We start from the raw sequence: 26,349 nt of genomic DNA, 5'->3' as shown, positions 1-26,349 counted from the left end.
ACAAAGGATTGAAATATGAGTTTAGCCGGAATGACAAAGCGGAGGCGATAAATAAAAGCAAGCGATTATAATATTAATATATCATGAATATATTAATAAAAAGAGCCATTTGCATCTTTTAGAGCGAAAATAATAACGTTGCCATGTGGCTGAAAATCAGGACACGGGTGGCGTTGGTGTCCCTTCAAGTTGCCTTACAGAGACCTTAAAGGGTTTTGTGGCCATATATATTCAGGCTTCCTCTAGAGCAGAGAGAGTGGGACTTGCCCAAGCTCTCTTCAATGGTTTTCCATAACTAAGCATGGCTTTGAATCATGGTCTTTCAGGATTTGGGACACTCAGACCACCACACCATGCTTGCTCTCTGTTGTTGTATGCTTTCAGGTCAACTCAGACTACATGGTAACCCTCAAGTAGTGTTTTCCTGGCAAGATTTCTTCAGTGGAGGGTTGCTATTGTCTCCCTCTGAAAGTGGGACTTTCCTTGACACCTTGCACCCTTGGGGTCTTAGTCTTGCATCCAAGCAACTGCCCCATGCTCTTCAAGTGTTCAGGGCATAAAATGCTTCCCTACTAGATTGAGTAGTGTGTACGTTCTGCCACAAAATGGGACTCTAGGATGGTGGAAACATCACGTCTATCTGAGTGAGGGTGAAGCAAGGTGGAGGGTTGTCATTGTAGGGCGTACGTGTCTTTTCCCTACTGAGTGCCCTCTCTTCTCTCAGCAGGACGGATTCCCGTTCCCCCGGAAGCATGAGCTACCTGCCTTCCTTCTTCACCAAACTGGAGAGCACCTCGCCCATGGTGAAGTCCAAGAAGCAGGAGATCTTCCGGAAGCTGAACTCCTGTGGCGGCGGCGACTCGGACATGAGTAAGAGACGTTTCTTCCATTTTGACGTCGAAGGCTTTCATGGCTGGCATCCATAGTTTTTTGTGGGTTTTTCGGGCTCTGTGGCCATGTTCTAGAAGGGTTTCTTCCTGACGTTTCGCCAGCATCTTTCTCCGAAGATGCCAGCCACAGATGTTGGCGAAACGTTAGGAAGAAACTCTTCTAGAGCATGGCCACAGAGCCCAAAAAACCCACAAAAAAGTATTTCTCCCATTTTCTTTGGCCCTTTTCTCCTTCCTTCCTTCCTTCCTTCCTTCCTTCCTTCTCCCAAGGAATGTGTGTCCGATTATTTTCTCTCTCACTTTAACAGCTGCTGCTCAGCCAGGGACAGAGATATTTAACTTGCCAGCAGTAACTACTTCAGGTAAGGGCTTTGGTAAAAGACTCTGGTAAAGGAGCAATCCGGATGCTTGAAACCTTGTGCTATACTTTGCCAAAGACCAAGTGAACCGAACTCAGCATTTGGGTGCTGTTTGGGGAGGGTTCTGGGCATGTCTTAATTGAACATCTTTTATTCCGTTGTTCCGGAATTTGCCCGATAAAGCATTCATCCGCTGTGTTCATCTTTTGCCTTTCTCATCCCACCTCCCATCTTCTTGTCTTAACCCACTCCTGAATCCCATGTGGCGCCTGTCACCCTTCTTGAGGGGCATCGTCCTCCTCCTCCGCCTCCTCCTTGTCGCTTCCCCTTCCCAGGGCCGGTCAGTGCCCGAGGTCATTCCTTCGCCGACCCAGCCAGCAACCTGGGACTGGAGGACATCATCCGCAAAGCCCTGATGGGCAACTTTGATGACAAAGGGGAAGACCACGGCCTCCTCATGGCCCAGCCGATGGGCCTTGTACCAGGCGGATCCAACGCGGCGCTACCGGCGAACAGTGAGACTCGCAGGGAGGAAACAAACCCATCCCCAAATCCAGGTAAGAAAGACTGCCATCTGGCAGCGTCAACAAAGTGAAAGCTGTTGGGCTAATACACTCCCTGGGTCAGTTTTTAAGACACCCCAACTTGCAAATACCTCCTGTAGGGCATGGGGGCATTTTTACCACTGTTTCCCCACCACCACCATTTTGGGGCCAGGAAAGGTCATTTGGGGGGGAAAAAAATGGAAACCTGTTGTTAAAAGAAGGACTCGGTTGGGCTTAAAAGGGCATGGGAGAGGCAAACGCATGGCAAAATGCCCCCAAGCCCCATAGAAGGCATTGGGGGCAATTTAAAAAAAATTGCATGGAGATGCAACCCTTTAAAGTGCCCTGAAAACTGGAAGGGGCTTTGAGGGTTGTATTACTTTACCATTGCTTTGCCTTACCATTACTTTAATGGCCTTCCCTAAACAATCCGTCGGTCTCCCAAGGAAAGGATTATATAAAACCCCTCGCCGCAAACTGTATTGACAGTTGATTATTGACTACTTGACTTTTTATTTCTAAGGCGTAGATCATCAGGATGTTGTGTTGGGAGGGGAGTGATTAATGCCCTCTTCTGCGCAACGGTTACAGAGACAGGGCCCTTCTTTGGCGTTTAGGCTTGACCGTCTTGGCGTAGCCCCTGAGCTTCCCACACTTCCCGATCCCTGGTTTGACACGATTCTTTCCCAGCCAGGGATTGAACCCAGGACCTTCTGCATGGCAAGACCCCCTCTCCTCCTCTGGAGCAACACCCCATTTGTTCCCTCTCTGGGAGGCGGACGAGAGGGGTTCCCATCTCTGCCCTCCGGCCGCCTCACTCCCACTCCTCTTCTTTCCAGGCGGGGGAGTCAGCAAGCAGAAGCTGCTGGGCAAATCCAGCAGCCGGAAGTCCAAGTCGCCCATCCCGGGGCAAGGCTACTTGGGGACGGAGCGTCCATCATCGGTCTCCTCTGTGCACTCGGAAGGCGACTACCACAGGCAGACCCCGGTGTGGTCATGGGAGGACAGGCCCTCCTCCACAGGTCAGCCGAGCCAGGCAGCCAACGGGGAGAGCAACTTGAAAGCAGGTTCTTCCCCACAATTTAGTCCATCCATAGATAAACCCACTCCTTCTGCTCTTGGTCCTGAAATCAGTGCCTGAAAACCCACAGCTTTCTTGTTGGGTCAGCTCTGCTGCCGCATGCATCTGAGTTTCCCCCTGCCCTTCATCCCTAAATCTCAAGGTGGCATCAGTGGTGTTTCCTCCCTTTACTTTCACAAAACCCTCTTAGGTGGCATCGGCTTCTGGTCCAGGGCGGCACAGTGAGCTTCACAGCTGGGGTTTTGAGTTCAACATTTGACACTGCAGTTGATGTGGTTTGTTAAATGTGGAGCACAAAAACCACCAGAGTTTTGTGATATAATCACATTAATGTCAGGCAGGGTTGCTCTGGCTCTGAGGTCGAATCCATCCTCTTGGGGTTCCTGACAGGATCATATCCTTTCCCCCAGCTCTTCTGCACTAGTTTCCCAGCTTCTGGACTAAGAGGCTGAAAGGTCTGTCTTAAGTTTCAGTTCTGGTATTTCAGTAATCTTACTGTTATTGGTCCCACCATTATCATTGGTCCCATCCCTTTTGCCTTGGGTCTCACCCAGCATTGAAGTATGGCCCCGAGCCCTTATCTTTGGAGCTGAATCTGGTGGCCCTTGGAGCATAGAGAGATCAATACCTGTGTTTTAATGGATGGCAATAAGAGGGCTTGGCTCTCTGCTTCAGTTCAGTTTTCTAGTTCCTCTGTGACTTCCAAGCTTGGAGGGCCCAGTTGGTCCTTTGAGCTTAGAGACTAGTGTTCTTGACTGTGTCCTCCAAGCCTGGAAGTCAAAGTTCGTCTCCTCTAAGCCTGGAGTTCAAAGATATAGCCGTGTTAGTCTGTAGAATCAGTATGTGGAGAGATCTTGTAGCACCTTTGAGACCAGCTGAAAGAAAGAAGTTGGCAGCAGGAGCTTTCGTAGACTAAAGTCTACTTTCAAAGATGGATATGCTCTAAGCCTGGAGATCAGAATCCTTACCCTCCAAATTTGGAGAGCACACTCTTTGTCTGTGTCCTCCAAGGCTGGATGGAGATCAGAGTCCTTGTCCTCCAAGCTTGGAGAGCACAGTCTTCAACTCTATCCTCCCAGGCTGGAGATAAGAACCCTTGTCCTCCAAGTCTGCAAAGCATGGTCTTCATGTGTGTCCTATGAGCTTGGAGAGCAAAGTCCTTGTCCTTCAAGCTTGGAGGGCATAGTCTTTTTGTGTGTCCTCTGAGCTTGGAGAGCAAAGTCCTTGTCCTTCAAGCTTGGAAGACACAGTGTTCATCTGTGAGCTTGGAGAACAAAGTCTTAGAGTGCTTCAAGCTTGGAGAGCACAATGTTTATGTGTGTCCTCTGAGCTTGGAGATCAAAATCCTTGTCCTCCAAGCTTGGAGAGCACAGTCTTCATCTGTGTCCTCTGAGCTTGAGGAGCAAAGTCCTTGTCCTTCAAGCTTGGAGGACACAGTCTTCATCTGTGTCCTCTGAGCTTTGAGGAGCGAAGTCCTTGTCCTTCAAGCTTGGAGGACACAGTCTTCACCTGTGAGCTTGGAGAGCAGAGTCTTGGTCCTCCAAGCTTGGAGAGCACAATCTTCATCTGTGTCCTCTGAGCTTTGAGGAGTGAAGTCCTTGTCCTTCAAGCTTGGAGGACAGTCTTCATGGGTGTCCTCTGAGCTTGGAGATCATGACCCTTGTCCTCCAAGCTTGGAGAGCACATTATTCATCTGTGAGCTTGGAGAGCAAGGTCTCGGTCCTTCAAGCTTGGAGGACAGTGTTTGCATCCTCCAGGACTGCATCCTCTGAGATTGGGAGAGATGCCCCACCTTTCCCCATAAGCCGGGTACCATTGCGAGCGCCACCTGATCTTGGACTTGGGGAGATGTTTCAATCTTGTCTCTCTCCTTTCTTAAAACCCGCTAGGATCCACCCAGTTCCCCTACAACCCCCTGACGATGCGCATGCTGAGCAGCACCCCTCCGACCTCCATCACCTGCGCCCCGTCGTCGGTCGGCCAGGCGTCCGCTCACCAGCCCAACCGGATATGGGATCGGGAACCCGCCCCACTCCTCTCGGCCCAATACGAGACCCTTTCGGACAGCGACGACTGAAGCCGGGGGACGAGGGGGTGAGGAAAGACCCTTTTTTTGTAACAAGAAATATATATATATGGAAAAGATACTCATTCGTGGGGCTTGGAAACCCATCCGATTGGTCTTTTTAAAACACAACAAAGTGCAGTGTCCCCCAAAGACCTCTTCAAAGACAGACAAAAGGGGGGCGGCTGCACTAGATGAAGACGTTTTTGGAACTTGGAGCACCGTGAAAATATGTAAAGAGGTGTTTTGTTTTCGTTTTTTAAAAAAAGAGGACGTATTACTGAGCGACATCTTTATTTGTAAAGAGAAAGCCGCACGTCTGACGTCTCTAAAGAAAACCGAGCGAGAGAAAGAAAGAGCGACCGTTCTTCTGTAAATAGAGCATCTTCCCTTCCCTGCCGCAGTGTTCACTTCAGGTCCACTCACCTCCTCCTTGTTAGAAGATCTGGTGTACTTATGTTGAAATCATTGCATAAAACCTTTTGTTCGGGGGGTCGTTTTATAATAATAATTATTTTTTAAAGAGCGTTTTTCTCGAGCGTAGATGGTTAGCCGCCTTTTTTCCCCCCAAGGTGTCGCCCGGCTTCAGCACGTTGGGCGCAGTTCCCGCTTGCGCCAGGGCGATGCTCCCAGCCGGTCCGCACATAACAGCAACCTCACCCATGGCTACTTTTCACGGGCGGCGCACCTCTCCCCATCTTTTCTTTTCTGTGGTTATCAAAGACCTTGTGGAGTACCGTTTTTAATTTTGTGTTTTTTGAGGCCCTTCTCAATTGCTGTACGTTTTTAAAACTCGCGCGGATTGCGCGGCATCGCCCGCCTCCGCCGCACTGTACATTCCCCCTCTCCGCCGTTCCGAGTTTTGTTTAGCCACACTGTGAAACGTTTGGCACAGGGGCGCAACGGCGGCCTCTTTCCCTGAGAGAGAGAGCCAAGCCCTGCGGAGCGAACGCGTCTCCTCCGTCGGCGCCGAATAATTCTCGCTCTGAGATGGCAAAACCCAGTTTGTCAGGTGCTTGTGTATATCTAAATTGTGTTGTTTTTTCCAGAACTAAACAAGGCTGGAGTCAGTTCTTAATATGATTTTTTATTTTTGAATGTTAATGCCACTGGATTTTCTGCTTCTGGTTTTCCGATTCTTGTATGGAGATGTTTCTAGTTCCCGTCTTTGTTTTGCTGTCCGAGACAAAAAAATACATATATACCACAGTACATCCACTAGTACCTAAACCTTTCCTTATCTCTCTGTATTTTGCTTTTATATCTATATATATAGTATATAAAAAACAGACCTGCTATAGACCAGATTCCGGTACGACTAAGAAGCCGCCTTAAAACACTGGATCCTACTACGGCACACGGGGGACCGGCTCGATCTCCGAAATGAAAGGAACTGCACTTTGGAGCGGATTTAAACCAAGATGCTCACCTTTTCACTTTAACTTTAGGGAAGCGAAACGACTTGCTTTTGTAAAGTCTCGCAAATCTAATGTACTGGGTTTTGCTCAGCGTCAGCTTTGGGGTGTGTATGTGTGTTTAGGTTTGTCCTCAAAAGGGTGGAAGAGCAGAAGTACAGCTCTTACAAACTACAAACGTTTAAGGGATTGAGCCTGACAGCTTTGTAACCACTGGGAAACCGAGTTGAGAAACTCCATTTTGTCCCATGCTTTTCCTGATGCCAAGTTGCGCTGACCAAGCGTCCGGCGTGGCTTTGCCCGGCCGTAACCGAAAGGAGCCAGAACCTCTTTCCGATGATCCGCATTCTGGTTTTGGGACATCTTTATTTCTTTTTCTAAGGTTGCTGCATTGCTTCATCCTTAAGGATCTGGTTTCTCCTTCCCTTCAACAAGCAGTTTGCCTTGTTTTGCAACCGTGGCTCCGGGGACGCCGCCGCGTTGGTTTTTGCGAAACCGAGGGACCTCTGTACTTTTAAAAATAGAAAATCCTAATACAAATGCTGCCCCGCGCCAAAGTGGAAATCTCTGCAAGGATCCTCAAGGTCCCAAAAGTTGTATTGCTGCCCCGTTTTCTCATGCAGGAAGGCGTCGATCCAAAGCAATGTGGTTTGGGTGTCTCTTTTTGAAAAGATACATGTATACCTGTGATTTTGTTTTGTTTTGAACACAGCTTTTGTTAGTATGTTGTTCCTCGGCTCTGTACCAATCTCTTTTCGTTTAGGGGTGAGGCGGGAGCGACCCGGAGGCACCCTGCGCATCATGAAACCTTCCCCGCGCTTGGTCCGCACCCGTGTCGTTTTGAGTAAGATGGCAACTTTCTGCAATCCAGACCAACCCAATAAAAGAAAAGTGGGGATCAGCACTCCCATAATGGTATCTTTTCCTTTTCCTTTTGGCAGTCTTGTCTTGTTTCTTGAAGGGGAGAGGGCAAGAGTGACGTCCGATACGGAGCAAATGCCACGGTGAGCCAGGGTTTCTCCTTGTTGCCACACATCCTGGCTCCTTACAGCGTGGCTAATGGGCGTCTCTTCATTTTTGAGACTAAACATGGGACCTTCTGCATGGAAAGCAGGGGTTTGATCACTAAGGTATGGGAGATAATACAACAAATGCTTGCTCTAGAGGCAGATGCCTCAAGACCTTTGGAGATCCTAGTGCTCTCTATACCAATCGCACCAAGGTTTGGGAGCCACAGTGGCCATCCTCCAAGACTTTGGGAGGCTGCATTCTCCCCAAATTCTTCTTCTTTTGCCCCTAAATGTCTTTTGGTCGTGTCTTTGTACCCTCCCCAAGCCATTTTGGACCCAGGAAAACGTCATTTTAGCCACAGGGAGTGACCAAAAGACAATGTTTTAGATAAAGGTCTCGAGAACATGAAAATGGCCTCTGCAGCCTCTTGAAGGCACTATGAATTGACAAAACCGTCCCTGGGGACCACTGTGTCCACCCCAGTTTACACCAGTTTCCATACACACACTCTTCGAAAATGAGCTTTGCGCACCTGATTTAAAAAGGCCACTTTATAATACTAGATGGAAAATGCGCAGAAAACTTCATGGGGAAGGAAATGCCTTGTTTCCTTTTCCCTTTCGCATGGTGACTACTGTCCTTTGCAATAGAGGCGCCTCAGTAAAGACACTCAAGCAAAACCAATGTGGCTGAAGCAACCAGACGCCTTCGCCGTTTATTTAGTGCTAAGATCCGCAAGGTACACCCCTTCTCTCTTTAAATCGCCATGTCCCTGAAATGTCAGATTATCTCCCGCAACACATTGCATGCCCAGTCCCGGCCTTGCAGAGCTTTGCCATGCCTTGGCCTCTTTCTCTGACGGCTGCGTCTCAAAGCAACAAATGCCCCGGGTCCTTATAGCACCAAAGAACCAGCAGCGCCATACAAAATGTTCTGCGCATTGCGGAGGAAAACAACCCTCACTCTCTCCCAGCCTCTTCTCTGTTCTCCTTCTGCAACTTTGCGCGTCTTTTCTTCCTCTTGGCCAGTTCCACCAGCTCCTTCCGAATGTACCGGGCTGATGCCTCGTCTCCGGTTTTCTCCGCCTGCTTCAGGGCTTCTTGGTAGACTTCTTTGGCCTGAGGATAATCTTCTGCATCCGCGGAAAGGAGAAAGGCAGGGATCGTAAATCTGGCATGTCTGAACCGATGCCCAAACAGGCTGCCCAGTGCTGGAATGCATATGTTCCAATAAAGAAAAGCCAAGGATAGCCTCTTGTCTTTAAGTCCCTCCTTTTGCCTACCTTTATGCATCAGGATCCCAGCCAAGTTGTTCAACACAACGTGGGCTTCCGGGTGTTCAGTCTCCCGCGCCAGTTCTGCCGCCTTCCTCACCCGGGCATAGGCATCTTCGTAGCGCCCCTGAGCGTCCAAGGCAGTCGCTAAGTCGTTCATCAGGACCACCGTCTGCCGCAAAAAAGAACCCAATTCAGAGCGGAAGCCAAGATCTGCGGTCAAAAGCAGGGCTGGTGGCGTTTAAAAGAGAGTCACTTTAAGGACTGAGCCACTGAGCTTGGTTTCCAGAGGCAAAGCTAATCTCATTTCTTCCTTACCTGGGGATGCGTCTCCCCTTGGACCTCAGTGGCGATGCGCAGCGCCCGCTCATACATCTTCTGAGCCACGGCCGCCTGGCTGTGAGCCAGCAGATAGCGGGCGTAAGAGTCCAGGCTCATGCCCAGGAGAAGCCGCGTGTCGTTCCTTTCTTCCTCTGAGAACGAGAGGAAGGAGAGCCAGCTGAAGAGAAGCTGCAAAGAGCGGTGGTTTTAAAAGGGCCGGAGCCGGGAGACCCGGGTTCAAATCCACCCTCTGCCTTTGAGGCTCGTGGGATGAGCTTAGGCCAGCTGCGTCTCTCTGACGATGCAAAGAGAAGGAATCATGTACGCAGGGTGCTCTGCGTGTGCATTGCGCACCTTTGAGTCGTTTCCGTGGGGTTTTCTAGGCAAGGTTTGTCCAGAGGGAAGTTTGCTATTGCCTTCCCCTGAGTCTGAGGGCATGTCCAAAGTCACCCAGTGCATTTCGTGGCTGAGCTGGGCATTGAACTCTGGTCTCCAGAGCCGTAGTCCAATGCTCAAACCACTACACCAGCCTTTATACCTGTTAGAGCATCGCTGGGCATGTCTTTCTGCTTGGCAACTTTCTCCTCCAGGGTCAGGATGCAGAACTCGTAGCCAGCCAGCGCCAACTTGTGCCTGCCCAACGAAACAGAAAATGCCATCCAAATCAGAACCTATCTTGGGGTCTTCTTGGCCAGATTTATACCTGTGCCTTCCTCCGAACGACACCACGCAACACATTTACAAACAGATTGCAAAACTATACCAAAACCTCAATAAAAGCACCCACTGAGAGAGTGTGAAAAGGTCTTAGGACACAGAGAGAGAGAGAGCTCTCTTTCTGGATCCATAACAACCCTAAAGACTTGGCTCTGGTGCCACAAGGGATTAGGATCCCATAGCGTTGAGCCGTGGCAGTTAAAAGCGGCGTCAAACCGGGTTATTTCCGCAGCGAGGACGCAACCAGAGCGAGAGGCGGCGAAACTTAACTGGTTCTGCGCAGCGTAGATGCTGGCCAGCTTGAGGGACATTTCGATGATGGCGTTGTCGTCCTGGAGGAATGGGTGAAATGGAAAGGAAACATTACTATTTTACTTAAGGATCGTGGGGGATTCTGGGAGTTGCATTTAACTTCTCCAAAGGCTGCCTCCATTTGCAAAAGGAAGCTTTAACCTCTCAGCCCTAATCTGCTTTTGCTTGCAAAGGAAAAACTTAACCTTAAACAACCCAAAGGCTATCTAATCCAAACCAAACCCATCCTGCCATGCAACTAAATCACCCCTGGAAGATGCCCATGCGACCCTCTCCTTAAAGACCTCCAAGGAGGGAGGTTCCCACTATAGAAGAGTCAAGAAAGGAAGCCATGGCCACCAGTTGGGACAACCGTGACTGAAAGCCAAAGGTTAAGTCGGACCCCTTCGCCCTTCTCTCCTTTCACCCCAGAATCCTCCTTTGCTTTGTATACATCAAGAACGTCTCCGTTTTGGAAGCGTCTTGGGATGACGGAGCCGGAAGCGTCCTTACTTCCTTGGTGTCTCCGGAGAGCAGGTGACTCATGGCCGCTTTGAACAGCTTTTCCGCCTGAAAGGAGGAAAAGAGAGAGGGATCATGGCCCCCGGAGTCGGTCTCCCGGCTCTTTGGGCGCCAGGATTTAGGGGGGTGTCTCCAGGTACGAACTCACCTGCTCCATTTGGCCCCTAATGAAAGCCAGGTTTGCCATCTGCAACGCAAGCAAACAAAAAGGTGGGCCGCGTCAGAGCCCCACTCCATCCTCAAACGTCCCCCTAATTATAATAATAGGATGTCACTCCCTGCCGCCATTTTGAGAGGGGCTGCATCCTCCGACGGGAATACACCTGGGCTTTCCGTTAGGGGCATCCGGACGTTTCAAACGGCGGGGACTGACCGTGTCGTAGGTGTAGATGATGGCCGCCTTGTTGTCCGACCGGTGAGAGAGGCGGGCGGCTTCGTGGAGGATCCTCTCGGCTTCCTCCAGCTCTCCTTTCATGATGCTGAGCTGCGATGGGAAGAGGAGGACTGGGTTAATGGTGTCAGGACTGGGGATACTGGGATGAGAGAGGAGAAGCGATGGCAAAGGGAAACCATGCCTTCAGAGGAAGGACGCAAGGAATTGCTGGGGAGGTTTAGCCTGGAGAAGAGAAGGTTAAGAGGTGATATGGGAGCCCTGTTTAAATACTTGAAGGGAGGCCATATTGAGGAGGGAGCAAGCTTGTTTTCTGCTGCTCCAGAGAATAGGATACAGAGCAATGGATGCAAGCGAAAAGGGATTCCAGTTCCACATTCGGAGGGACTTTTAGGCCTGGGAACCACGAAGCCCTCTGAGGGGTCTGGGGATGTTTTTGGGGTGACAGTAAACCCCTGTTTTAAGTATCGGGAGCCTCCTTCCTCACTTTCGCTTTCTTCAGCAAGAGCACAATGGCGTCTTCTTCTTCCTCTCCTCCTTCTGCCTCTTCATCCTTCCCTTCTTCCCTGCTTCCTCCGTTTTCTTCCTCGGCTTCTCGGGAGAAGAAGGAAAAGGCTGGAGGCAAAGAAGAAAGAGAGAGTGAGGCGGGTTTAAAGTTATTACTTATTAATCCACACACAACACTTAATGGCACCGGCCCTTTTCAAAAAGGAGCTTTCCGCGCCCGTCGTGCGCCTTCAGGCCGTTTCCTTGGCCATGTTTGTCCAAGATGGAGGCTTCCTCTGAGGCTGAGAGAGAGTGACTTCGCCCAGTCTTTTCCCAATGGGCTTCTAGGGCTGAGCTGCAGGGATTCGAACCCAGGACTGGAGTTAATAGTCCAACCCTCAAAACAGGATAATGGTCTATTATTATCATTACTATTAATAGTATTATTATTATCATCATCATTATTATCAGTATTATTATTATCATTATGGCACTTTTTATTAATAGTATCATGCTATTATACATTACATTTATAGCTTTCCCAGCTGTCACTCAAAGTCAGAGACCACGCCCCTCAAGGGTTGGACCACACCCACTTCCGCGTTTAACCACGCCCCTTTCACCTGATAGGCCGACGCTGCCTGCGATGGCTGCGGAGGCCACGCCCGCCTTCGCCCGCTCCCTCCGCGGCCCAGGAGCCGCCTTCGCCAGGAAGCGCTTCCCCGCCGCCAGAGCCACAGCCGCCGTTGCGAGGCCTCGCCGGCTAAGCATGGCCCTTTAAGAAGAGCCCGAAACAGCGGGCTTCGAGGTTACTTCTTGTCATGTGATGCGGAAGTGACGTGTTCAAACCGCGACTTCCGGTTTCCCGTGTTCGGACGGCGTGAGTCTGCCGGATTCTGAGGTAAGTCTAGGCCCCGAGACTCCTCCCCCTCCCGTTTAAAAGGGATTTGTATCTATGTATAATTTGCCCGAGTCGGGCTTCATCGTCTCCCGCGGTTCCCCCGCTTTGCTGTTCCGGCTGTTTGTTGATTGGCTGTAGCAGGTCACGTGTCGTGTGAATGGTTGCCGCCCCACCTTCATTCTTCCGGGTTGTTTTTTGCGTCTGCTTGTTCATTGGCTGTAGATAGTCACGTGGGGTGCCTCTCGGTGCCGCCCCCAGCTATTTCGTACCATGCTTGTATAGCGGCTTGTTCATTGGCTGTAGGGAGTCACATGGCACGAGTCTGGGTGCCGCCCCCATTTCCTAGTTTACTTGTTCATTGGCTGTAGATAATCATGTGGTATATGTTTGGGTGCCGCCCCCACTGTTTCCTACCTTAGTTGTATAGCGGCCTGTTCATTGGATGTAGGAAATCACGTGGTATGACTTTTGTTGACGCCCCCACTTTCCTAGCTTAGTTGTATAGAGGCTTGTTCATTGGCTGTAGAAAGTCACATGGTATGAGTCTGGTCGCCGCACCTCACCATTTCCTAGCTCATTTGTATAGCGGATTGTTCATTGGATGCAAAGTATGACGTAGCTTGCTCTTCTGTTCGCTAACCCCTCCCACTCCTATTCCCTTGTTTACTTTCGTATCGTAGCGGCTTGGTGGTTGGCTGGACAGTCACGTGGCGTCTTGCTGGCGGCCGCGCGCGCCGGCTCTCACTGCTCACGTGACCGAGGCTCTGTCTCTCGGGGCGTTGCTAGGCAACGGAGCGGCCTAAACCTGGCCTAGTAGGCCTCACTCATCCGTCCGTTTAGTTTTGATTTCCAATCTGCTGTTTCCACACAAACCCAAAATTCGTATTAAAAAGAAACAAAACACAAAGTATATGAGTAAAGTTTCTGCACAAGTCCTAAGTTGTAACAAAACAAGCTAATAAATATCCACACAGCTTTGTCACATTTATGCATTCTCTTTTGTAGGCCGCCTTTCCCTCAGGATCATGGGAGCCAAAGAGTATCAATTAATAATAATAATAATAATAAAATCTTTATTTGTATCCCGCCCTTCCAAACGATCAGGGCGGCTTACAATGATGCAACAAGTGCAAACAGAATACAAAGGTTAAAAACATATACACAACAGCAACAACAATCTAAAAACAACAATAACAGCCCCTTAGCCCAACCTCTTGGCCACGGAAGAGGAGGGAGGCCCACGGGATATTTAATCGGGGAACGCCTGCTTGAATAGGAAGGTTTTGAGGTCCTTCCTAAATTGGGCCAGGGTAGTAGATGAGCGGAGCTCCGTGGGCAGCGTGTTCCAAAGGGCTGGGGCAGCTGTGGAAAAGGCCCTTCTCGAAGTGGAAGCTAACCTGGCCCCAGGCACCTTCAGCAATTGCTGCCCAGATGTTCTGAGGGTGCGAGGCGGAATGTACGGGGAGAGGCGGTCCTTTAGGTATCCAGGGCCCAAGCCATTTAGGGCTTTATAGGTAATAACCAACGCCTTATATTGAGCTCGGAAGCGGATGGGCAGCCAATGAAGATCTTTTAGCACAGGTGTTATGTGGCTGGTCCTGGATACGCCAGTGACCAGCCGGGCTGCCATATTCTGTACCATTTGCAGCTTCCGAGTTTGGTATAAGGGTTGCCCCATGTAGAGTACATTGCAGAAATCCAGTCTCGAAGTTACCAGAGCATGTACAACAGTTTCTAGGTCCCCCTGGGCCAGGTATGGGCGCAGCTGGCGAATCAGCCGAAGCTGATAACAGGTGCTCTTGACCGTCGCATTCACCTGAGCTGTCAGGTGAAGCGACGAGTCCAGAAGCACCCCCAGACTCCTCAATTAAATCTCCTCAACAACAAAAAATGTAGAAAAACAATTTAAAATCCCCTCTTTTTTTACAACATAAAACCATTTTAAGGCCATATAAAAGATTTTTTAAAATAAAACATAGCCCTCAAATTTAAAAACCTGTTTTCCCATTAAAAGCGGGCTTAAAACAGGGTTTTAGGGGGAATTATTCAATATATATATACATACATATATATATATATATATATTGAATATATATAGGCATATATATATATATATATATATATAAGCCATATTTCAGACAAAAATTAGCACTTAAGGCAGGAATGTTAGAACCAAGATAACGAACATATATCATTTATTGGAAATTAATTTAGTTATTAAAATTGGTGCTGTTTTACTAACTTTAACCTTGCCACTTTAATATTATTATAAAAAATGATTAAAAATCAAATTATTAAAAAATTTTAAAAAATTAAAAATCTGCCTGAGTTGTACAATCTTAAGAAAACAAATCAATATAATATTATAACGTATCTTTATGAATACATCAAACACAGATACATAATAATAATAATCAATGATAAATAATTCAATCAGCTTCAGAGCATTTCCAAGTTTCTCTTTAAACCCTAAAAGACTTGAAGATTATGGTTTGTTTTGTTTCTTAATTGGATTATTTTAATAGGTTTTTAAAGCATTCTTTTAATGTGTGTGTGTGTGTGTAATATATATATATATATATATATATATATATACATATATATATATATGAACACATTAATACAACACTTTAAAAAACAATTAACAGAATCCAATTATATATATATATATATATATATATATAAACACTTAAAAACAATTAACACAATCCCATATATATTAATACAACACTTAAAAAACAGTTCAAATAATCCAATATATATATATATATATATATATTAGTACAACACTTAAAAACAATTTTAAAAATCCATATATATATATATATATATATATATAAATCAAAGTGCATTTTGGAGATGTTGGTATATTTTATGGTATCCAGACATTTAATCTCACATATATATGAGATAAAATGATGTCTGGATGGCGCAGGAGTGGATAAAACTAACAAAATATTTATAAGAGAAGCTCAAATCCAAATTTCGGATGAATAGAACCAGCTTTACTGGAATAATAACCGCGGGCTCCGAAGGATTAGGACAGTATTTGTTTTCCTTATAAAGAGGATATTAGCAGCATGCGTTGTTTCTTTGTTTATGATTCAACGTTCATTGCCTAAAGGGTGTTTTTCTTTAATATTTGATAAAATCCAGCTTTTACAGCATTACTACTGTATATGAATGTTTATTCAGCGAGGCTTAAAACTAAATTGAATTTCTTAGGCTCATTGCTCATTCTGATTTACATTTTACATGGGAAAGAGTCCCACTGAACTCAAAGCAAACCTCTATGAGGGCTAATATAATAATAATAATAATAATAATAATAATAATAATAATAATTAATTAATTTGTTTTATTTATATACCGCTATTCCAAAGATCATAGCGGTGAACAGCAAGTAAGCTAATTAGCAAGTAAGCTAATTTGCCCCCAACAGTCTGGGTACTCATTTTAGCTCCCTCCTCGGAAGGATGCAAGCCTGAGTCGAGCTTGGGCCCTTTGCTGGTCTTGAACTCGCAACCTTGTGGTTTTGAGTGAATGGCTGCAGTACAGGCATTTAACCACTGCGCCACCAGTTATAGGATTTATTTATGCTTTTGCTGCCATGGCTCCATGCTGTGGAATCCTGGGATTGGAAGTTCGCTCCAGGGCCAGAGCACTCTGACAGAGAAGGGGAAATGTCTTGTAAAACTAGAAACCCCAGGTTTCTATATATTATATTATATTATGTTATATTGTATTTGTATCCCACTCTTTTCCCAGAATGGAGCCATGGCAGTGAAAGTGGCGTCAAACTGGATTACAGTCGGCCCTCCTTATCCACTGATTTTCTTTATCCGCGGATTCAAGCATCCACGGCTTGAAAATATTCCCATATATATATATATATATATATATATATATATAATTGATTTTCCATTTTATATAAGGGGCACCATTTTGCTCTGCCATTATATGTATTTAATGGGACTTGAGCGTGTATGGGTTTTGTGATCCATGGGGGATTTTGGATCCAAACCCCAGCGGATCACAAGGTCCCACTGGATTTCCGCAGTGCGGATGGAGCCAAAACGTGGAAATGCTCCATTCTTGAGGGATTCAGGTCCAGCAAAAAGGAAACGGTTCGCTACAAATCTCCAGCTCACTTAGGAAAACATCAGCTTGCTACAGTTTCCAAGGGTTCATTGATTAGTTGTTGCAACTTACAAAGGGCATATATATATATATATACACACACACACACACACACACACTGTAATTATATATAAAATATTATATATAAAATTAAATATTTAATATCTAAAATTCTATATAGTTTTATGTATATATATTTATATATATACATTATTATATATAAAAATATATATATAATATATATGAAATTAAATATTTAATATATAAAATTCTATAGCTATGATATATATATATAATATATAAAATATATGTGTATATATATATATAAAACTATTATATATATACTACAGTTATATATATATACACACATAATTATGAATAAAATATCATATATTATATATATAATTATATATATATATAATTTATATATATTATATATAGTTATATAAACATATATACATAATTATATAATATATATTATATAATTATTTTAATAATTTATATAAAATTATATCTAGTAATATATACATTATATATATATATATATATACACATAATTATAATTATATTAATATTATATATATTATATATTATTATATATTACAGGTTTACTCTTCTATATTTATTGTTTTTATGTACAGCGCTGTGCAAATCTAGAGCGCTATATAAATAATAATAATAATAATTATAATTATAATACAAATTCCATTTTAAGTTCAATTTTTTTAAAAAAAATATATAAAAATAAAGTTAAAATGGGATTTTTCAGGTTGGAAGGGAACTCCAAAGGTATTCTAATCCAGCCGCCTGGATTTGACTTAGAGCATGAGACAAACCAAACAAACCACTTTTTGCAAACCTTTCCTTGGAGTTTTGTTCAAAGAAAAACCAAGGCTTTCTCTGAGCTGGTGGCCTTAAACTTAAACTGCTGGAGTGATGGGACTTGTAGTCCCAAGGCTTCTGGAGAAGGGCTTTGGGTTTCTATCCACATTCTTGGTTTGGGGGGTCTCCGTCCTGAAGACGCTGCTTTGCTTGTTTTCAGGGATCTCTGTCTGTCTCCCCTCCGGAACATTGTCTGCCTTGAGTTCGTCCGAGAAATTGGATCCGGTCATCTCAAAATAATAATATCTCTGGAGGTCAGGATCCCAGGATCTCAGCTTTGCTTTGCTGCCAGAAGTCTATAGCCCTGCTTTGGCCAAACATCCGACGCCTTTAAATAATCAAAAGTAATCCCATGGTACCAGGAGGAATGGACTCTTGGTGGGGTTTGTGTGTTTACGCATATGTGTGTAGCTGCTGGTCAAAACTCTGCAGACTATATATATATATATATATATATATATATAAAGTTAAAGTGGACTTTGTAGGGTTGGAAGGGAACTCCAAAGGCCTAAAACCTCTCATTTAATACTGAGGAGTGGGCCATATAACCCCCTATAGATCCTAGACAGTGAATGTGACCCTTGGTAAGTATTTGCCCTTTTTGAAATGCCATACTCCAGTATGACATCCGAGGAGGAGGCCTTTCCCTTGCAAATGGAAATGTGAAGTTTATTAAGGATATATAAATAAGGGGGACCCCTCTGTCTTTCCCCGTCTTTCCTCTGAAAACCTTAAACATTATTATTTCATAACCTATATATTTTTGTTTGCTTTCTGACACAGGAGACAGCACTTTTTGGGATGGATGCCACTTTGCCCGCCGTGGCGGAAGAAGTGTTGAAAGAGATGGAGAGCGCTTTTCGGCAGACATCGCAAGGTACGTTTTTCCCTTTTGGGTCGTTTCTGGGTTGTTCAACCTTTGCGACGTCATGAATTTTGGCTGCCCCATATTGCTGGCAGTAGTAGCTAAGGGAGATGTAAAGGACCCCTTCTCTGCGCCAGCCTCAAAACCCACAATTTGTCCTAAACCTGTAGAGAAAGGTTCAGTTTATGGCCAGCAGAGTGTGCCAGAGTATAGCCAACATCGGGACTGTTCAAAGCCGGACGGTGAAAGTGGCAAAAGACAAACAAACATGGCATATATATATATATATATATATAGCCTTAGGAAGGATACTGCCCTCCGTCTTCTGGATCATAAAGCTTACAGGGAAAGTGCATTATGGGCTAAGGCTGTCAGGCGGCTGATGCAGCAGAGCAGCTAAGACTGTGAGCCCAGATGGCGAAGGCTGCCAAGTTTGTTGCAGCCACAAGCTCCTCTGGCCAAAGGCTTGTGGGAACAAAGTTCTTGGCAACTTAGAGGTCCACCAAGTGGAAACTAAGGACAAAATGGCAGCTGAGGGGACAGGACCTGGATTGGGACTTGTGCCCATTGCGTGCAATGGTTTTGTTTCTTCCTTGGGAACATGCCAGGAACCAATGGCTCAGGGACCACCATCGGTCCAGAGACCACCACTGATCCAGGGCATTCCCCTTAGAAAGAATCATTGAATCCTAGAGTTGGAAGAGCCCCCTTCTGCCATGCAGGAAATCTAAATCAAAGCTCTCAGCCTTTCCAGGTTCAGTCCCAAGATAGCTGTAGTCACAACAAAAGCCAGAAAGGGAAAGGCAGGGAAACTAGCGTTGTCAGCCGGTCCAGAGGTTTCAAATTCCCATAAATCAAAGTGCATGTTGCCCGCAACAAGACCTCTCAGCAACCCCTCTGAGATTTATAACCGACTGACCTGGAGAGGTCAAGCGGCTGGGCATCTCTCCTCAAAGCCTCTGCCAGAGGAGTTGACCCTTCTGGCGCTGCTACTTTTCTTGTGGGTGCGCAGCAAATGATGGAGAGGTTGCGCAGGGGCCTGCCTTGCTGAAGGTCCTCCTTTGCTGACTCTGCCACTACTTGGGTGGGATACGATGGGTAGAAATAACCAGTATATAGAACCGGACCCAAAATTGATAACGGTTTTACCTTCTCTTTTGCAGTTCCCGATGATCTCCTCTTGGCGTGAGTACCCCGCTTTGGTCTTTCATGTGCATAAGTGTGGTCTGCATCTGATCCCTTCTGCATCTCGGCACTGAATGCATGTTGCGTGCCCCGCTTTTAATGCCAGGTTCGTTTGAAACCATTTCCACCACATGCCACGATCGCAAGCAAAAACGCCAATGGCAGATAGTAAGGGAAAGATCAGTCGTACCAGACAGCGTAAAATAGAAACCCATAGATTTCCTGAACCTGAACTCTCTCTAGAAGCCAAGGTGACTAAGCTGAGACTGTCATACTTCGGCCATATCATAAGAAGACACGACTCACTAGAAAAGACGGACCCCAAAGCAAACCATGGTTCCCAATGCTTGGCTAAATCATAGCATCCACATACAAAACAGGTACAATAGAAAAGTGCAACGTGGAATAAACAGCGTATGGATCTAGAATGCCTTTTTTCCCAAATCAATAAGATTAAAACCCTTTAAACAACAAGGGTACAATTAAATAAGAGCATCCCCGGAACAGTTTACTCCGACGTCGGCAATAAATCTGGCCCAAATTGCCATCGCTGCCAGGAGCGCAAAGAGGAATCTTGTTGTATCAGATAAGAGAGAGAGAGAAAAAATATCATTTCTGGAACAGTATTAGAACAATCCCCAACAATTTAGCTCTTGGTTCGGAACATAAGAGACCATTTTATGAGCCTTTTCATGCTCAGAGGGCATAGAAATGGGACCCATATATATATAGGAAAGGCCAAATTAAGATGGGAAGGATCCTTTCAATAGTAATAACTCAGAGAAGGAGACGGCAGGGTGTGTGTGTGCAATTTCCACCATGTCCAGATGCGTGCGTCTCTCTCCGTCTCGGTGGCGGGGAGCATTGACCTGGGATTCAGCGCCTGGCCGGAGGATGTCCTCCCTTCACGTATTTGGCTCTGGGGTGTCTCCATTCCTCCTTTTCCCACGTCTTCCCTCCTTTGAGTTTTCCTCCCGCAGCTGTTCTGCCTTGCCTTCCAACTTCCTGCCGATGGAAAGACAGAGAGGGCCTTTGAAGAGAAGTATTTAAAGAGAGAGAGAGAAGAGGAGGAGGGATAGAGAGGCTTGGGTTTAGGATTGCCATATCTCCGCTTTTGGAGGATTTGGGGGATCATCTCACAAGCGTGCATGCTCTCCAATTGTGGCTTTGCAATAGCAAAACGCCCAACTTGCTAAGGATGAATTGGCTTCTTGCTGCAGTTTGCAAAGACGTTGGGTCTATATAGCTAGTTAGCTTCCTTTTCCCTCTCCGTTCTTTTGGGGTCCACTCTGCTCTCCATCTATTTTAGAAACAAGGAGGAGGGATTAAAGGTTCCTTATCCCATCTTCCTCATTACGAACAATCTTCATAATTTCAGCTTGATCTGGGAAACGTCCCTTTGGCTTAGATTTTCCTCTTAACTTCCAAATGAGAAAATAGGTTCTCTCTCTCTCTCTCTGTATATATAAGTAACAAGCTACAAGCAACTGGGTTTGCTATAATACTTAGTGTATATACTTGACTATACATCAACCTCATGGGGCCAAACTTATGGATTTTGCTATGACCCATGGATAAGTCGAGGGTAAAATTTAGACGCACATAGCAAGGGATCTTTATATCCAGTATATATATGGAGTATATCCAGTAATGCATAACATTTAATGGCATCGCTGGGCTGTTCCTAGCTCTCAGGGTTTGGCCATGAAACCTCACTTCTTGGGACGATCTTGAACTCGGTGCCATAGCCCTTCCCCTCCTCAAGTCCAAACCCTGTACATAAAGGAACCCATTTTGGCCCCTTGTTCTCTGAACAGGAGAATTGCTCTCCGACGGCTGGCTTTCAGCCTCAAGTCCATCTGTCGGCGTTTCAGCGGAGATTAGGGTCAGGGCTTTAAAATCCCTCGAGTTCTGTCCTCTGCTCCGGGGGAGGAATTAGATCCCTTCTTCCCAGAATAGAAAAGCCCTCTTCCTGGGGTTTGTTTTCTGATCCCTTTGAGCACAGCCATCGCCGTCTCCGTCTCCCAGTTTGAATATTCACCGCCACAGTTGGTAAACCCTTTTGCCACCTCCTCGCGCCCGAAGAGGATGTGCCACCCAAAAATAACAGCTAAGCTGTCTGTTGGACAGTGTGTGACACCTCTGCTTAATTGTACCAGTCCCCTGTGATGTCAGTTGTGCAAAGTGACAGTGTCATCCAGGGATTAAGCCGTATCCGCCAGGCGTCAAAAGACGTCCAATTGGCGGACGCACGTGCAAGCCTTGCAAATGGTTTCATGAAAAGGTTCCCAATTCGCGGGTGACGCTCACTAGCCAGGTCTGTTCAAGCAGTTGGTGCAAAGGAGAGAAAGGAACTTTCATTCAAAGGAGAGAAAGGAACTTTTGGAAATTACGTTCTGTGTTTGGTTGCCTGGCGAAGGTCAATGCTTGCCACAGGGCACCAAATGCATTTGAGCATCTGCCCCTTTTGGGATTGCTTTCCTCTAAGATAGGAGGCTACTCTGGGGGCACAGAGGAGCCAGTAGGGCCAGTTTCCCACCCAAATCACCCCATGGATCTCATTCACATACCCCACAGCGGGCCCAAATGCCTCTAATCCCTCTCAAAATGGTGACAAGAAGTGTAGTCCTGCGCATCCAGGAGGCAGCAGGTTGGGAAAAGCTAGTGTAGACTATACTCAGCTAGACAGACCAAGGGTCTGCCTCAATATTAGATGCCATCCTACATTCCTATTTACTCAGAACCATAAGACTGGAATTTTGATGTTATTTTTTTAGGTATACTGAGAACTATAAGGCAGCTCTCTTACATTCCTGTTCATTCACAGCCATGAAAAATGTAGTTTTAGGGGACACTGAGTGGCGCAAGGTAGTTTCTTATGTTCATGTTAACCATGAGGACTAGGATCTTATTTCTTTTCAGCGATGTCTGGGAACCACAAAGCAGCTTCCTATGTAGTTTTGTAATAAGGCGGAGGGGATCTTCCCATCCTATGCTTCCCCGCACCCTCCTCCGACTCTCCTTCCTCATAATCCTTTGGGTTTTAAATGGCTTTTAAAACAGCAGAGGTGGGCACCCCTAAAGGATTGGCACAGTGCCTTCAGCCCAGCCTAACCTGGTCGTTTTCTTCTTCTTCTTCCTAGGCTTAAGTTTGTCTTTGGTGCTTCTGCTGTCCCGGCTTTAGATTTAGTCGATCGCCAGTCGGTCACCCGCGTCGTGTCTCCTAGCGGAAGGACAGTGTACCAGGTACAGTGGTATTGCTGGCTGAGGGCTTCTGGGAGTTGTAGTCCAAGACAGTAACTTCACCCTGAGCTTTGACTGAGTCCACCCCACCCAGTTCTTTTCAGTGTCTGTTAGAGAAGGCCCATTATTATCAATGTCTTCTTTCTGCTAATCCAGTTTAAGAGCCCATGTGGTGTAGTAGTTACTCAATGGGATGCTTTCAGATATGAATGGATGCTGGAAATGATACTCACTTTGATGTACAGCTCCCAGAACCCCCCACTTTATTGAGGGATTGTGGCGGTTGTGGAAAGGACCGGAGGAAACCCACTATCCCCTGCCTTTCGCCCCTCCTCTCAAACCCCACCATCCTCTCAAAACTTGATTAAAACAGGAGACTGAACCGATGTCCTCGGCGCTAAGCTCAAAGGAGAAGAAGGCACAGCCCTGGCGGTTGACATCCAAGGCGTCTGCCTCTCAGACAGATGGGCTTCAGAGACAGCAGCTGCCTCCAGGCTGCTTTGAGAAATGAAAGAAATGATTGAATCCATTCCCTTTGTAACGCTTGTGATGGTTCAAGTACAACAACTGTTCAGATATAGAAATGGGAGCATGCAAAAACAGCAGTCGTAGCACTTACCAAAAAGGCCTTTCCATCAATTCAGTGTCAAATCAAACATCAAAAATGATATTGCCATATATGTTCATGCATAAGTCGAGGGCAGGTTTTGGGGCAAAAAAATTAGGGATTTGATACAACCCATGACTGAATCGAAGGGAAATGTTAAAGGCACATAACTTTAACTGTTTGACTTTTGGACCTTTGGAGCTTTGGGTCAGGCTTTGACAGGGCTATGAAAATGCGCACATGTCCAAAGGGATGTAATGGCAAGAGTTAAAGTACAGTATTAACTTTCTATCAACAAAGGAACCATCCCCTTTTCTGAGTAGAGTGGCCAAAGGCAATATCTGTCTTGGAGAGCCTAAAAGAGGCACCGACTCTCCCTACTCTCTTGGCACTCCAAGGAACTCTGATTACATTTTTAGAAAAGCGTTTTCTAAGCTCTCCTACAACTATAGCATCCCAGGCAAGGCTTAGCCATGTTGGCTTCTGTTCCTTGCCCTCCAGCAGGATTGCATGAGCCAGAAACTGGGGAAAGGAGTAGCATTTTGGGGTGGGCTAAAGGAAGCAATGTTTCCCCTTGCTTTGCTGGAGAGGTTGGGTCTTCCCTTGGCTTCCTTCCTTTGACTCCTCTGTTTTATTTGATTTTTAACATTACTTTCATATTAATTAGTATAATAAGTGGATTACATTATTGTTTCTTAGATGTACTGGACTAGATTTAGTTTCATGTTGGATGACCTGGAAGCGAGAGGTTGGTCAGGAGCCAGGGTTTCTTCAGACAAGGCGGCGGCCAGCGATCTCCTCTCCCACCGACTTCTCTCTTCTGAGGCTCACTGAGAAACGATTTCCTACAAACCTCAGGCAGTTTTGGGGGGGAGACACACTGACCCTATGAGAGCTGTGTCTCTTGGTCAAGGACCAGCAGTTCCCCAGAAGCCTCAGTAGCTGGCTCCCTCTTTTCCCATTTTGGCTAGCCCCCTAAATCTCTCCTTCGCTCTTGTGTCAGTTCAGGACAAGCAGAGGAAAACCTTCCTCCTGGACATTTGGACATCTAAGAGCGAGAGCGAATGGTCCCTCATCTCCAAATGGGATGGACCCCAAATCTGGATCCAAAATTTGAGGGAGGAGGTTGTTTCCATCAAGGTACCTCTGACTTGTTCCTGTTTCTGTTAAAGAACTAATGCCCAGGGACATAGCTACTTCATTGCACATCGCACATATGTTTTTAAAAAACCTGATTAAAATGACATCCGTGTTGCTTTATATACTTATGTTTTATTTAAGTTAAGCCCTGGCTTTTCCTCTTCTGTTTCCGCAGGTGGTTGGCAGCTCAGGGAAGCTCTACACTTGCTATGCCTCCTGCCACTTCTGCACATGCCCGGCTTTTACCTTCTCCGTCCTCCGGAAAGGCGACAGCTTAGTGGTGAGTTGGCTGGACCAAATAATGTAATCATCATCATCATCATCATAAGCAATGACTTTCTCTTGCTTGTGCATGCCTTGTCTCAAACAACATGAGCAGCTGGAAAACCAGTGGATGGAGCTTTGTGCATAGAGGGCCCTGGGTTCAATCCATGGTATGCCCAGTTTAGGTGAAGGGGAAGCGCCTTCTTTGAGAACCCAGATGATGTTCAGAAGCATGAGGACTAGAACCTTACTTTAGCATAGCTCAGTGGTAGAGCACTGCTTTACGGATGTTGGGGGCAAATTCTTTGTATCACAGTCTGTGTCGTACAACTTTATACATATGTCGCTATGTAGCTTTACTTTGCTGGGTAGCGGATGTGTACCAAAGCACCAGCAGAAGCATCCCAATCCACACTGGGCTCTACCAACACACAATGGCACTCTCTAGCTGGTGTTGTGATACTACTCATTGTGCGTTGGGCACTTTGCAGCCTCCCCCATGTATTAACGTCACAGCAGCCCCTTGCTGAGTATGGACATTACAAAACCGCTCAGTCCTTTTTCCTGCAGATGCAAGTCCACTTACTTAGAGACACATTCTGTACTAAATTCCAGCCATTAAGTCCCCAGGTTCAGGTACAAAAGGGATCAGGTAGTGAAAGATAGCAGAGGAAGATCCATCTCGCTACTCAAAGAGCTGCTACTGGTTAGAGGATACAGATTTCTCTGGAGGCTCCCATGACACTGGGGCAGCAAATCTGGTCTAGGGTTTCATCTTGATGAAAGTTGGGAGATACAAGTCAGAACCTTGGATTGGCTTCTTCAGAGCTCAGTTTAGAACGTGGACCAGATTCGCCGCCCCAAAAACCTGGAAGCCCTCAGGCACCATTTCCATATCTTTTCCATTTTATGAGGGAGGATAAAACGGAGAGGAGGGTCTCTGCTCCCTGCCCACCCTGCAGTGGGTCCCCCTTTCTGAACGCCGCTCATTCCCCTTTCCCTCCCGCAGTGCAAACATATTCTGGCCGTCTACCTCAGCCGGGCCCTCGGAGCCTGCCAGGAGCTGACTGTACCAGATGAGCAGCTGACCAAACTTTTGCTGCCCCAGGAAGATGGGAGGGAGGAGGAGGATAACACGCGGCCGTAATTTCGCCAGAGAGGGAGAGAAAACGCGGAAGGACTTGCTGTCGTCTTTACAAAATCCCCCGAAAGGTGCTTAAGACTCTAAGCAGATGGTGCTTCTTAGTACTCACCTGCCCGCCCCATTCTCCTTCTCAGGGTACATTTTACCAACACTGCGGAGGACTGATCTGCAAAGGGGTGGCATTCTCATGCGGAGAAAGTGTATGGCAATTAGATTAAACTTTTATGTGTGTACATGTGCATCCTCTGGCTTGAAAGAGGTGGGTGTCAGCACCACTGAGGGTCTATAGAGTATAGAGGACTGGTTTTAAAAATTGGGTTTCTGTATCTGACTTGGTAACACAAGGGTGGCAATAGCCATGAATTCAGGCCTCTGGAAATGTCAACACTTTTGCTAGAATCCCATACGATCCAGCTATCCTGAATGGTTTTGTGTCTAGAGGTTTTTAAATCACTGTCTGTGGCTGCCAAGTACATTACACACGACTCTGCTTTCAAACCATCCTCCCGTTAAAGTATTCGCCCAGAGCCTCAAATATGCCTAAACCTAGAGCCCAGGAAAAGCTTACTCTTTTGGACTACAGCTCCCAGTATCCCCACAGGCTTTCCCCA

The 26,349-nt window shown here is 46.3% G+C and overlaps 3 protein-coding genes across 14 annotated transcripts in view; 2 read left to right on the top strand and 1 right to left on the bottom strand.

Annotated features, from left to right (window-relative positions):
* Positions 1 to 6,152, top strand: part of NCOR1 (nuclear receptor corepressor 1) — a 52,898-nt gene extending 46,746 nt beyond the window's left edge. For 4 of the 11 annotated variants that reach the window (XM_089484088.1, XM_089484087.1, XM_089484086.1 and 1 more), the window contains 5 exons: positions 725 to 870; positions 1,199 to 1,252; positions 1,585 to 1,806; positions 2,634 to 2,861; positions 4,765 to 6,152. In XM_089484088.1, the coding sequence (XP_089340214.1) occupies positions 725 to 870; positions 1,199 to 1,252; positions 1,585 to 1,806; positions 2,634 to 2,861; positions 4,765 to 4,952 (838 nt within the window). In that variant the 3' untranslated portion in view covers positions 4,953 to 6,152. The remainder of the gene's footprint in view (positions 1 to 724; positions 871 to 1,198; positions 1,253 to 1,584; positions 1,807 to 2,633; positions 2,862 to 4,764) is intronic. The other 7 variants (XM_089484091.1, XM_089484090.1, XM_089484083.1 and 4 more) reach the window with 3 other exon arrangements.
* Positions 6,153 to 8,056: 1,904 nt separating this feature from the next.
* LOC149301414 (tetratricopeptide repeat protein 19, mitochondrial-like) lies at positions 8,057 to 12,232 on the bottom strand. Its single transcript, XM_089484098.1, has 10 exons — positions 11,991 to 12,232; positions 11,369 to 11,496; positions 10,864 to 10,974; positions 10,639 to 10,677; positions 10,482 to 10,538; positions 9,948 to 10,009; positions 9,499 to 9,593; positions 8,958 to 9,112; positions 8,649 to 8,811; positions 8,057 to 8,498 (listed from the first exon to the last, which is right to left on the bottom strand). Exons 1-10 carry the CDS (start codon positions 12,136 to 12,138, stop codon positions 8,326 to 8,328), a joined length of 1,131 nt encoding a protein of 376 aa, XP_089340224.1. The 5' UTR covers positions 12,139 to 12,232; the 3' UTR covers positions 8,057 to 8,325.
* ZSWIM7 (zinc finger SWIM-type containing 7) lies at positions 12,180 to 25,971 on the top strand. 2 transcript variants are annotated; one of them, XM_089484101.1, is made up of 7 exons: positions 12,180 to 12,268; positions 18,074 to 18,167; positions 19,319 to 19,340; positions 22,484 to 22,586; positions 24,199 to 24,330; positions 24,506 to 24,610; positions 25,604 to 25,971. In XM_089484101.1, the coding sequence occupies exons 2-7, from the start codon at positions 18,092 to 18,094 to the stop codon at positions 25,739 to 25,741; spliced, it is 576 nt and encodes a 191-aa protein (XP_089340227.1). In that variant the 5' UTR covers positions 12,180 to 12,268; positions 18,074 to 18,091; the 3' UTR covers positions 25,742 to 25,971. The 2 variants fall into 2 exon arrangements, with proteins under 2 accessions (XP_089340227.1, XP_089340230.1); XM_089484104.1 differs by lacking the exon at positions 24,199 to 24,330.
* The last annotated feature ends 378 nt before the right edge of the window (positions 25,972 to 26,349 follow it).

Source organism: Sceloporus occidentalis, unplaced genomic scaffold, assembly GCF_023333645.1.
Source record: "Sceloporus occidentalis isolate IW3139 unplaced genomic scaffold, rSceOcc1.0.p SCAF_21, whole genome shotgun sequence".
NCBI classification, from domain to species: Eukaryota; Metazoa; Chordata; class Lepidosauria; order Squamata; family Phrynosomatidae; genus Sceloporus; species Sceloporus occidentalis.
This window is presented reverse-complemented; position numbering and strand designations above follow the sequence as displayed.

Coding starts and splice junctions, on each gene's coding strand:
- LOC149301414 (XM_089484098.1), bottom strand. CDS start 12,138: ATGCTTAGCCGGCGAGGCCTCGCAACGGCGGCTGTGGCTCTGGCGGCG. Junction 10,678..10,863: donor TCATCTACACCTACGACACG/GTCAGTCCCCGC, acceptor CTTGCGTTGCAG/ATGGCAAACCTGGCTTTCAT. Junction 10,010..10,481: donor TCTCCGGAGACACCAAGGAA/GTAAGGACGCTT, acceptor CCATTCCTCCAG/GACGACAACGCCATCATCGA.
- ZSWIM7 (XM_089484101.1), top strand. CDS start 18,092: ATGGATGCCACTTTGCCCGCCGTGGCGGAAGAAGTGTTGAAAGAGATG. Junction 24,331..24,505: donor AGGAGGTTGTTTCCATCAAG/GTACCTCTGACT, acceptor CTGTTTCCGCAG/GTGGTTGGCAGCTCAGGGAA. Junction 24,611..25,603: donor GGAAAGGCGACAGCTTAGTG/GTGAGTTGGCTG, acceptor TCCCTCCCGCAG/TGCAAACATATTCTGGCCGT.